The sequence below is a fragment of the Anneissia japonica genome, unplaced genomic scaffold (assembly GCF_011630105.1).
Source record: "Anneissia japonica isolate Jap-2015-1 unplaced genomic scaffold, ASM1163010v1 scaffold32248_len650992_cov182, whole genome shotgun sequence".
NCBI classification, from domain to species: Eukaryota; Metazoa; Echinodermata; class Crinoidea; order Comatulida; family Comatulidae; genus Anneissia; species Anneissia japonica.
The window spans coordinates 171512-184033 of record NW_022699059.1 but is presented as its reverse complement, the minus strand read 5'-3'; the positions used below and the strand labels follow the sequence as shown (position 1 = coordinate 184033).

Genomic DNA, 12522 nt, shown 5'->3' with positions numbered 1-12522 from the left:
TGATGATGATGATGATGACGATAGTAATAATTGATGTTAATATTAATAACAATATAAGTGAAGAAAATTGTGCTAAATGCGAAAAAAAAGTTGTGATTTGTTGATCATACTATAGTATATATAGTTAAAGCTTAGTAAGCTATAATTAGGCCTAAGTTGTCCTGGATATTAAGTAGATTCCTGATGAAAGATCATGAGAACTTTGTTGGCGTTTCATTTTGACTATAATGGTGATGTGATGATGATGAATTTTATTATATAAAAGTGTCATTTCCGGCCATCTCGAGAGGTACTATTTCCTTAAATTTTCTCACCTCAGCCCGAGCCATGGTGGGGCTGAGGTGGTTGTGAAATCACGTTTTTGAAGCAGGCCTATGTAAAGTACATACTCAAAGACAATGTTTTTAAGCTTTGTTTTCTATGGTGTATACACACACAATAATAAGATCGCTATGGTTCTCAAAAGTCCCTGATAAAAGATCTTGAGAATTTCTTTTGGCGCTTCATTTTGACTAATGGTGATGTGATGATGATGAATTTTACTAAAAGTGTCATTTCTGGCCATATAGAGGTACTATTTCCTCAAATTTTCTCACCTCAGCTCCAACCATTGTGGGGCTGGGATGGGTGTCGACTTACAAAATACCCTCCCCCTCCACCTTTCAAAACAGATCTGTGCCCTTCCCTGGGTATGACATTAAACTCCATCGAGTCGACTCCTGATGTATGTCTTAGTGATTGCTGTTTGTTTTTAGGATGTGATCTGGTTTTCCATGTCCATTATTCGTGATTATGACTATTCTGGATAAAGAATGTTTTGAGCAGAGGTAGATTCAAGGCACCCCCCCCCCCTTCATTTTTTAAGGAAAAAAAGGAAAAATATATTCAAATTGAAGTGCGAGAGTATAATTTCCGGCCATCTAGAGATGCCCTAATCATAAATTTTCTTACCTCAGCCCCAACCATGGTGGGGCTGAGGTGGGTGGTTCCTCGGTCTGTGAAAGTCCCTCCCTGGTTGACCTCTCTTTCGAATTCCTGGATCTGCCACTGTTGATTTATTATATAATTATTTTTGCGCATATTTATAATGCGTCTATTGCAATTTTCACTTTATCCTCTCAAACATTCCTAAGAACGTTCAGAGTGCGCTACTTCACAGGGGGATTCGCCCCTTGACCCCGCCGGGGGCATAAGTAATTCGCATAACGGCTCCCCCCCCCCCTTTCAAAATCCTGGCTACGTCCCTGGTTTCTGCCGCCCCAAATGTGCGCCAGGTTACGTTTGCTCTAAGTATACCATAGCAAAGTCGTCTGAAGGCTTTAATTATCGATTCATAAAAATCAATGTATTCATAAACTGGCTGTTATCAAATGACTAACCCATTAGGCTTATATGTCAAGTTAATTTACATACATACAAAAATACAATAACATGAATAGTTTATACTTAGCGGTTTGGTAACTAAAAAATATATAATTACCAAAGAGCATTATTAGTTTACAAAAACAAAAAAACAAAAAAAAAACTATCAATATGACGCCACCAACGACTGGCAATTAGATACTTCACGTCAACTGCACATAATACTTACAATATTTTTTGTCGGAAAGTTATTTATTATTATACAATCAAGTTCTTCCTAATTTAAGACCGAGTAAGGTAAGGTTTGAAATTCAGAAATTTTATTTTCAAAACATTGAATAAATTAATTATCTCACAAATGACATGGTCATAGAAATTGATGATATTGTAATTGCGGGAATGGTAAAAAAAAGCGCTTACTATAATTCTAAAAGCGCCCTCTATGATATAGAAAATGTAACCTAACGACTGGCACAAGTTGCGCAACACTTCCTATTGTACACCTGGAGCCTACATAATTGATGTGCTTTAATTAGACCGCAACTTTGATGTGGTAAATCCTTGCACACTGAAAAAGAGGATTACCAAAATAATTAGTATTTCTGTAAAGGTTAAAAATAGATAAAGTATTGTCAATATACTAGCTTAAATTATTCAAATGAAGAGCAAATACACAGTGTTTTTAAATAGGTTTAAATTTTAGTATTTTTAGATTAGCTTTGGGGTTTATGAGAAATAGAAAATGTACCATTATAAATATAGAAACTGACCTGTGCCTGTGTTAGATTGAACCGTAAGCGCAGCAACACATGGAGTGTTACGACAAACCATTCGTGACGATGGTCTAGAGATGTCTTTACATCCGTTGACCTCAACACCTTCGTAATAACATTTGACCTCTCTCTCTTTATTGCCGTTACCGCACGTGACAGAGCACTGGTATAAATATAAACATAATTACGTATCATTGGCACTGGACAGAAAGAAAAATGGAAAGAAGCAAATCATAAAGGTAGTAGAGCTGGAATGTTACATTAGCCTAAGCGTCCTTGAATCTGGCCCCAGCCCTATACACACGACGGGGCTCTCCTACTAACACTCAGCGCTCTACTACCTTTGACATTACGGTTAAGTAAGTAAGGCACCTTAAACTAGCAAAATAAAACATAATTCTTGGTTTTAAACTCAAGTACGGATGTCTTATCTGAACTACTATGACAACAACACTTCTTTTATGCAATACAAATTTCCAGCTTAACAGGGCCCCCATTAGCAATATACAGAAATATTCATAAATGTTTTAAGGTAGGGCAAGATTCCCTAAAATAGTGACCTGTTCGTCGTCACGTCACGGGTCCCCTGAATCTAAATTCCGAGACTCAATACAGCAAGGGCATGAATATCCTCTAACCTGTGACCATTCCGATGTGAACCACTGGCCAACTGATCTGCCAACACAATCACTAGTTATACAGTTGGACGTCGATAGGGGCTTAAGTCCTCGGCAGTGTCCGGAGTCCTCTGGATACACGCGCATCTTATTGAATTCGACGGATGCGCATAGGATGCTCCGAGTGTGTGTTCCTTGACCACACTTCACTGAACACTGCCAATATGAAATTGGTAGATGATTAGTGTTTAGATTTTAACATTATATTCCACAATAATACACAGCTCGCCCTACAGTTTGAGATATGAATATCTGAGGTGGTCTCAGAGTTCGGTCTCTTGTGTGAAATGAACGTGGAAAAAACGGAAATTGCCTATAAAAATTGTTTTCAAATTTTCATACTTTAGGCCTACCCTAATTGTTCGGATCGAGATTGTTTTATTTTTGCATAAAATATTTGTTTTAAATGTATAGAGATCTGTTTTTATTCACACAAATAAGGGTATAAAACATCACAATGTACATAGTTTGAAAAATTGACTAAAAAAATTATTAGCAGGCTCCATATTAGGCTACAACAAAGCAATTGTGGCCAGTATACTTATCAGAGCGTTTCACTCTTTCAAAATAGTGGCCCAAACTCGTAGGCTTAAATCTTTCACTGTAAAATTTAAAAGTGTGGAATTTAAATATTTCACCCATAGGTTTTTACGTAGAACACTTACGGGAGACCACGGTTGAGCAATCCATCGAGGGGGACATGTCTTAGCCCCACACAACCGAGTTTCATAAGGCCGATCAATTTTCCGACACATCTCCGGCGCTACCGATGTTCCATTGTAAAGTTGGCACTCCAAATTTCTTGTCTGTACGCCGCAAATACCGGGACACTAACACATTATAAAAGAAGCACCTGGATTTACTAATTTTACTTATTTAAGTTTTCACAGGTTTGAGATAAGCCGTAAGAATATGTGATCCTATATAACAAGCCTACTTTAATTCAAAACGGGCAGTGCAAAATGTCTGAATATTAGTTATAAGAGCCCGAACTATATTAACATCAATCTTACGAAGGCAATAAACAAAGTGACGTAACCTGATAAAAAAAAAAAAACATTATCAAAATTTAAGAATCTTTTAATTTGTGCATATTTTGTTTGAACGAAATATCGTAGCTTGCATTATTACAAATGTGAATTTTACGAGAAAAATACATATACTGTACAACATAAGCACACTTTTAAATTGAATTAGGATAACATTTTTAACTCTATGAAGACATTCAAACTCACTGGAGTCCATTCTGAAGTATGCCATCGGTACGTGCATATCCCTGCATTACACGGTTTCGAAGTAGACGGCTTCGTGGTTTGGTCACACAACAAGTGTGCTGGACCGACGCATTCTACATCTCTCGTCTCGTAGCCATCTCCGCAGCTGACGTTACACTAACGGCGGAATATAATATGTAAAAATAGGGCACTGAGCAATGTAAACACGATTATCGACAAGCCATAAAGGCCAACTCAGACAGCGTCGTACGACGCAGCCCGACGCGATTTGTTGTCGCGTCGGGTCTGTGTGAGTTAAACGCAGACGCGATGGTTTGCGTCGGGGGCAGTCGCGTCGTAAAATATTAAACATGTTTAATATTTCTCACGATGGCTTAAGACTGTCCCCGACGATAAATCGCGTCGGGCCTCGTCGTACGACGCTGTCTAAGTTGGCTTTAAAGAGGATAATAATTAGATTCGATAAGGTGATATTCTTACGTAATGTTTTTTAAGCATTAATACCTTATATCTGGTAAAATTGTAAACATGCTGGGCACTCGACATCTACTGTTTTATAACGTAACCTAGAGCCGGGTTTCACTGCGTCGTACTACGGTCCTACGACCGTCGACCGACGAATAAAACTCCGCTCTATGTGAGCTTTAGAAAACGCGACGCCGTCTGGTGATTGTCCGGGTGGAAATCTGAACGGATCGTTATTAAAAACGATTTGTTGCGCGGACATTTTTGCTTTGCGTACTTGCATGACTGCTTTAAGCCTACGAGTGGGTATTACGTCAAACACCAAACTTCTTATAAAGTGAGAAAAATTATATTTACACTTCTCCACTCGGAGACCGTCCATGTTTGATCACAAGGGATAATTTGACATGACTCTGATGAATTCGGTTTTGGAATGTGAGCACATTGACGGTTGTCGACAGAACTGTCGAGGCCTTGTCTGATCATCCGCCAGCAATTCACAAGGCGTACCAGTCGCCCTTCACCACATGTCGTTGAACATCCACTCCACTTACCAACTTCCCATCTGGAGAAAAGAACATTTCTTGCATTAGTTCCTTCAAAAAGAATGCTGTTGGAATACACTGCACATGAGCCGCGGGGTTCCGTACATGTAACACATACTTGTAAATTGTGAAGAGGGAAGAACATTAATGTATGCAGCCATACATGTAATCACTAAAAATGCATACAATCACTAATAATATGCGACTGGTTTACCTGGGTTCGCAATATTGGGAGCTGCACTCATTGTACGTCGGGTTCGGCTTCAGGGAAATGTCACAGTAATCATCACTAACGCGTTTGCCGTCTGGGCCTTGGCAGTAGGGGTATCTTGATGACACACCTGCAAAATGAGCATTTTTTTTGTTCGACAATATTAAGTTACTTCTGAATCAATTGACCAAATTGTATGTTTATAGCCGACATAACGTTAGGAACAGCAAAATGTGACAGTACATGGCCAATTGATATTGGGATAGCTGCATGAACAGGCAGGCCGTATAACGACATGTGATGTCACATCAGTATTTATCTTTTGTTTAGTGTGCTCCCTTAAAACCTGTCTCGTTAGAGTGTATGTAGGCTTACGAATGAATTTTTAAATCACAAATAGTTTTTTACCCTCTTTAACACTTTTTTTTTCCCTCAACAAGCTTAGGTAAAAATTGATAAGAGCCTATAGCATCCAGAAATACGCACACGTCAATGGAATACCACTCTGTGTCATTTATGTAGATTCAATATGCATGATTTATAGGATTTCTTTATATAATAGACCTATAGTTTTTTGTACGAACATTATTGTTTGAACATAAAATGTCTTTACGCTTTGTAAAATTTTTATTTGCTTACCTCGTGTGCATGTTGCTGAACATTCGGTTGACCCAGATGTAGTCCAAGTATAGGTACTATCGAAACCGCCATTATTGGCATAATACGTGTCCTGTACACTACCCCAATTGTTCCGTTCACCATTGAGATTTACGTTCGTAACTTCGGTAGAATTATCTGCATAAGGCGACAACCAAAACACAGGAGTTAGTTGTAGCTTTATCAATCGGTAATATTGTAGTTTGAAGCAGACTTAATATACCATAATATACGTAGGCCTACATCTCCAACATAGGCATGCGCTCTAATATGAAATAGAAATAAACATTTAGCTGAACTTCTTTGTTAATTAATAATATTAAACTCATTCATGGCATGAGGAGGGTTAGGTAAGAGTGGTAACTATAACAGGTTCATAAGAAACACCAAAATAGTATTGTTGTGAGAATGTATGTCGATGGAAATGGTTTTCTTACAATCATAAACCTTAGTTGGTGCATTAAAGTCTTCAACAATAGTTTCCTCTGGATAGACGACATCCGCTATGATTAGTTCAGATAGCTCAAAAGCTGATTCCTGTTCTATCAGAGAAAGTGGAGCCCATGTTTGGTCTGATTCCGAGCTAACATCTGTTGTCTCTGTGTCAATGTACTCAGTCATTCCGATCGGTCTACCTGTAATAAATTGACTATGAAATGAGCCTCCCCATTTTGGATCCACTGTGTCTTTCAATTTATCTTCTTGCTCTTGGCCAGAAGGTGCGTTTTGACTTCTAGGTTGACTTTCTCCAATGATCTCCTCCACCGTCTGTATAATCTCTGCCGAGGAATGTTGTTTAGGAGTGACAGGTAAATTCTCTTTGATGTCTATCACTAAGCCAGGGGATCTTTCATGATCTGTGGTGTATTCAGATGGTTCCTCGTATACGACGGCGTGGTGTCGAAATCTTGATATATTTGAGTCATACGAACCGTAGGAAACACTAGCTTCATTGCCTTCCTCACTAGTCAAACGGCCACTCACTGTCGTCTTATGGATGGTATACACATCCTTTAATACTCTAAACTTCTTTTGAGGTGTGGTAGTCAAAACATCTTCACCATGCGGTCTGGCAGTATTCAGTGTAGTTTTCACACCCGATTGGACTGTTGTAGTATAAGAGGAGATGGCAGGATTAGCAGTTGTAGTGGGTGAAGACATGTGTGGCGGCTGTTCAGCAGCTTGAAAGTACTCTTGATTGATTTCTCCAGATTTGTCTGAGCCAATGACGTCAAAATGTAACGTCTCATCTTGACCCACGGTTGGTAGTGTGAACCTATATTCAATGTGTGTTGAAGTATCTGCACACAGAACCTAAAAATACAGCAAACAGTTAGACAGGTTTGAACAGGCAAACATGACAGTCGACTTAACAATGTATAAATATATGTGCACTATGTGCAGTGGCGTATCTAGGATTCTTGAAATTGGGGCTGATGGAGGCGCGAAGGTGGTGTGGAGGGGGATGATAAGGTGAGGGGAAGCTAGGTCGCAAACTAAGGTGATATCAGGTGATTTTTAATTACTTGAGCGTGATTTTTGTTGCTTCGGACATTCTTAATTTGGGCGCGAGCTTTATTGGGTATTGGGAGCAGCATCACATCCCCCTCCCCTTCCACCCTAGATACGCCACTGACTATGTGCCTACACAAAATTGTTTCGATTTCTATTTTAATTTGAAATCTGAATAAAGTGTTGATAAAAAGCCAAATATATAATTTCTTCAAAGTTATAATTATGCTGGCTAACGCCGATTGTGCCCCGATTGTGCCTAATGCAAAGTATAATAATTTATGTTACTCACAGTATTCCATACGTCTGTCCATCTGTCACTAAAAAATTGTCCTTTAAAGAAAACTCTTTGTTACTTACCATAACACAAATACTAGTGTTTGTTGGACCAGGCGCTGTGATGGTCTCCCACTCCCCCTGTAGCCGTCCCATTACCCACAACTGAGGCCGCCTATAGTTCACTAGTGTCCCTGCAACTGGTATCTGTCCAGGACGTTCAATCAACCAATTACCATTCAGAAAGTATTCACCAGCATCGTTTCGAAGGGCTAAGAAAAATATGTCCAAATGATTCTTATAATATTCGTATGCAACTGACCTCAGTAGATATAAAATAAGCCTAATTACCGTAGGCCTACTCTTCGAGTGACAATGATGCATAGTCTAATTGGCAGTTTAAAGTATCCACCACTTTTTAAAAGTAAATTTTACTACTGCAAATACTATTCCTCAACTGGAATAAAACATGATCAGTATACAGTAGAGCCCCTATTAAGGGGACACCTTCGGGACCAAATAAAGTGTCCCCTTAATAGGGGTGTCCCCTGAATAGGGGTACCCCTATTCAGGGGACACTAACCAAAAACGCGAAATTGTCACCATAAGAAAGGGGTTTTTGGCATGTTTTCATACTAACAATAACGTAGATTCTATATAATTTTATTCTTATTGACATAAGAATCAGCTAAGTAGAATTAGATCTAATTTATGCAAATACAGTTCATTTACAATATGAAATCAGCACAAATGTAATATTAAAACAACAATAGTTTTATATGTTGTAGAAGCAGTTTGGTGCAACGGGAACGGTATGGTATCCCAACATCGAGGTCGGGGTTTTAGTCCCTTGCTATACATTCGCTTGTGTCCTTGAGCAAGGCACTTTATCTGCATTGCTTCTCCTGTACTCACCTGTCTTGTCGGGCTCTTAGGTAGACCATAAAGGCCTGTATGGTACATGTTATGCCCTCCCAATTCAATCAAACCATCACTGCATGGGTTCTTTCCACCCAGGAGTATAAATTAGAAACATTGAAAAGACTGGTTTATATGAAGTAACACATTTAGTAGGCCTATACCGACGTTTACTCTAAGAATTCAGGGGAGAAAATCCTGGTTTATTGCTCAAAAGTTGTTAAAATATGAAGTTGAATTAATTTTTCTTACTTTGAGACTGCTGTAAACGTTGTTGTGATTCAATAAAAAAAATTAAGTGTCCCCTTAATAGAGGTTATTTGTCCAGTTGACACATTTAGAAAGTGTCCCCGTCCCCTAATAGGGGTTGGCCATAGTGTTAAAAGATATATTGCCCTCATTTCACGAAAAAGTGTCTCCTTAATAGGGGTGTCCCCTGAATAGGGGTGTCCCAAAGGAGGGGTTCTACTGTATTATGATTGGTATAGTTGAGAATCTAAAGGATTTTTGATGAAATATCTCTGAATTTATAGTTACTCATGACAAATTCAATAGTCTAAAAATAGTCAAGTAAACACCTATATTTGGATATATAATTCAATGGTAACAATGTAATCAGGTTAAATGGATTTAAGTTACATGTGAACCAGACTTAAATCATTATTCTAATTAGTTATTGTGTACTTGTGTTCGTATGTTTACCTAAGTAGTTCTTTCCACGTTTTTCTATTATCTGGATGTTTTTTGCACCTGCTGGAATCTGAACGACCTCGTTGTACCCTGAAACAAAGACACACACGATGTATCATGATAAATTTGTGGTAAATTATATTACTAACAACAAATTAGATGGACTGTGCTTATATAATATTAATATATAGGCCTATATGTGGTTTGCAATAAAGATCTTGTATGACGATATCTTACCTACTTTGAGATTATCTGTTTGAAATTCGCCCTCGATAGCCTCGCAGGCTTTCGATTTTCCACCGCAGATTCCGCAGACGTCAATTTTCTTTTCAGAATTAAGTACGTTGTCGCAGCCTACTTTCTAAAAGTAAACATACATGTCAACCTGCAGTGTCATGTATTATGCTGTTTGGTTCTTTTTCAGCATTTCTAAGCATCAAATGACATGTGTGCGTGCTGTGATACATGCATAATGGCATCCGTGCTATAGGAGGCATATGGACTTGAGTTCGTGCCGTTCCTTAACATCATACCTTTCTCAAAACAGTATAGTCCTAATAAATCTAAAATAAGATGATGCATTGTCACCTACACCGTGTGCTATGAATTAAACTTGGGTGGTGTAGTAAGGTGTTTTTTTTTACTTATTTATAATCGAGATAAAGTGTAAAGGTACCGGTGTCACGAAAACTATGTTTCATTGCAGATTTAGGTTCCGCACCTAAATTGACGTCAAAGCGCCAGTTCAGTCAGTAAATTAGGTTTCGCTCTCATTTTCTCCATATGATTTTGCAACAGAACTTATATTGGTGCTAGTCAATTTTTTTTCTACGCGGTGTTAATCTAAGGCTACCAAGTTGGAGCAAGGAACGAGTTTCTCAAGTAGGCCTACTGGACCTTAAATTTGCATGGTAAATGTGCGAATGTACTTACCACACATTCACCCTTGTGACAGACGCCTCGTATAATGTCATGTGCTGGGTTGCTACAAAGCTTACCGTCGTGCATGTCTGGTAACTGCACCACGAGTTTAATATTCTGTACAGCGTAACAACGTAACGCACATGGGTTGATATGTTCTGGAATTTCAAATATAGAACAACAATCATGTCATTAACATTGCAAACACTCATGCATTATAATAGTCGTTATAATAGTCACTCGCGTTAACGTTAATCATGGAGGTATAAGCTATTTTTATACCTCCATGCTTTAATTAAGCACGTCATATGAGAAACTTACCTACTTTGGGCTTGTACGGCCTCCAATGATAATAAGCGTTATCATATCGCGCGCATAGTTGGTGCCACCGATCACCTCCTTTTCCAACTGGACAGCTCTAAATGTATAAAAAGACGATAAGGATAATTGTTTAATTAGACCGGTCGTGTGTTCGATATTTCGCTGTGAATTTCTCTTGGGTTCTTGGACAAGGCATTTTACTAGCCACTGCCTCTAAATTAATAGGCCTACTAACTATTTATTTGAGCACCTTCGATTGTTGTTATTGTAATACATGAAAACATTCAAGTTCGTTTTATTTCACATACATAGAGTAACAATGAAATGAAATATGAATAGGGTATATTCCAGAGGTATGAGGCTATGTTTCTTTTCCTTGTAGGTCTACAAATAAAAACTGTTCTTTTCCTTGCACATCGACATTACCGTGGGTTCCTTTAATTGGTTCCTTTAAGACAGGCTAAATTTCCAAACATACTTTGCTTTTCTTTCTTAGAACTTGTTTCCAAAATATAATTTAACTGGTAACAAAATAATAAATAATGTATGAAAAGCATATTTTTTTTACATTATGAACATTATGAATAGTCGGCTTTGGAACATCAGAGTTTTAATATACTCACTTGATAATTACATAGTTTGTATTGTACATTTTCTTTGCATTTATGACTCCCCTCCGTCAAAGTACCTCTGAAAGAAATAGTGCATACTATTACTTACGGTACATTAAGAGGACTACAACATATATGTGTCTGTTTCACTAAAGAAACTATAGGCCTACGTTTTCTTGTAGATTTCTTTAGGCCTACATACTGTAATGGTAGGTGCTAAAGGAAAATAACCCGCAGCGTCAGTGTACTGAACTGCTTGGCGTGGTCAGTGCGATTACTGTAGAAGCCGTAGAGGGGCGGTTAGTTCACATCATTCCACACCACGGCAGGGGCTAAATTTAAACATAGCATCTGGGTAACCCCATTCTTCTGAAAGATGCAATAGGTTATTTAATGTGCACACGAGCCAGATGTGTACACTTGAAGCCCTTATCGGAGAAGACTTGGTTCTTCTACCAACTAAACCCTGGATGAGGAGCTGCTCGAACCAGAGCAGATGTTAAGGCTGTAGCTAGCGGAGTCCCTTTTTTATCGCTCGGCCACTCGATTCGCCAAATAGTGTGCTCCATTTGTCGCAACAAAACGGAAACATGCCGTTTATTAACTCTAAAAGTCCATTCATGTGACTCCCATATTGTGCGTTAGGCAAAGTTAGGATATGTTGGCAACAATTGCATCTACTGTACTGCATCCAACACGGCAAAATACTCGTAACAGTCATGGCATTCTGAATCTCAATAAGAAAATTAGTGTAGACTTGCACCCTAATCCTTAAACCTCCGCCTATCTACCCCACCCTGCACCGCTAAAAAAAATACAAACGGTGCTGACGATGATTGTAATCGAAAGACAGGGTATGGATGGGATTCCCAATGGCCTGGGTCTTCCGAAAAAGATGGTGCAGTAAATCGCGGTACAACATACAAACATGAGTACAGTATTCTACACGCTCCATCCCACTGCAATAATTAGTCCGGTATTGATGAATCTACTTCCCGAAAGTTCTTGCAACGAAGTCGTAAATCGTCAGTGAGAAAACTATTGGGCAGATTTCAAGACGTAGTACGTAGTCGGCATCAAACGCGGCGATACGGTAATAAATTACTAAGCTCTCGTACGACCCAGTTCGACACTTCAAAACACCAAGAACCCCTTCTGGCAGCAATATATCACCGAGCCACCTTTACTTGGAGAGATGCTGTCAACAATCTTCGCGTACATTTCTATGAAATCCACCCACACCTAAGGTGGTGATTGATAGCATATTATTAGAAACTTAACCCAATAGGGATACCGTACACCCTAATTTCACCTGTGTAGACAGACAAGTATTACCACTGTCTACATG

General features: G+C 38.7%; 1 protein-coding gene across 7 annotated transcripts in view; it reads right to left on the bottom strand.

Annotated features, from left to right (window-relative positions):
- Positions 1-1300: 1300 nt before the first annotated feature.
- The window catches only part of LOC117102821, a 25756-nt gene continuing 14534 nt past the window's right edge, over positions 1301-12522 (bottom strand). For all 7 annotated transcript variants that reach the window (XM_033243247.1, XM_033243244.1, XM_033243241.1 and 4 more), the window contains 15 exons: positions 11187-11253; positions 10564-10660; positions 10255-10400; positions 9559-9682; positions 9334-9411; positions 7798-7985; positions 6363-7239; positions 5908-6063; positions 5272-5398; positions 4870-5077; positions 4048-4203; positions 3478-3642; positions 2774-2968; positions 2133-2298; positions 1301-1930 (listed from right to left, as the gene is read on the bottom strand). In XM_033243247.1, coding sequence (XP_033099138.1) covers positions 1824-1930; positions 2133-2298; positions 2774-2968; positions 3478-3642; positions 4048-4203; positions 4870-5077; positions 5272-5398; positions 5908-6063; positions 6363-7239; positions 7798-7985; positions 9334-9411; positions 9559-9682; positions 10255-10400; positions 10564-10660; positions 11187-11253 — 2857 coding nt within the window. In that variant the 3' untranslated portion in view covers positions 1301-1823. The remainder of the gene's footprint in view (positions 1931-2132; positions 2299-2773; positions 2969-3477; positions 3643-4047; positions 4204-4869; positions 5078-5271; positions 5399-5907; positions 6064-6362; positions 7240-7797; positions 7986-9333; positions 9412-9558; positions 9683-10254; positions 10401-10563; positions 10661-11186; positions 11254-12522) is intronic.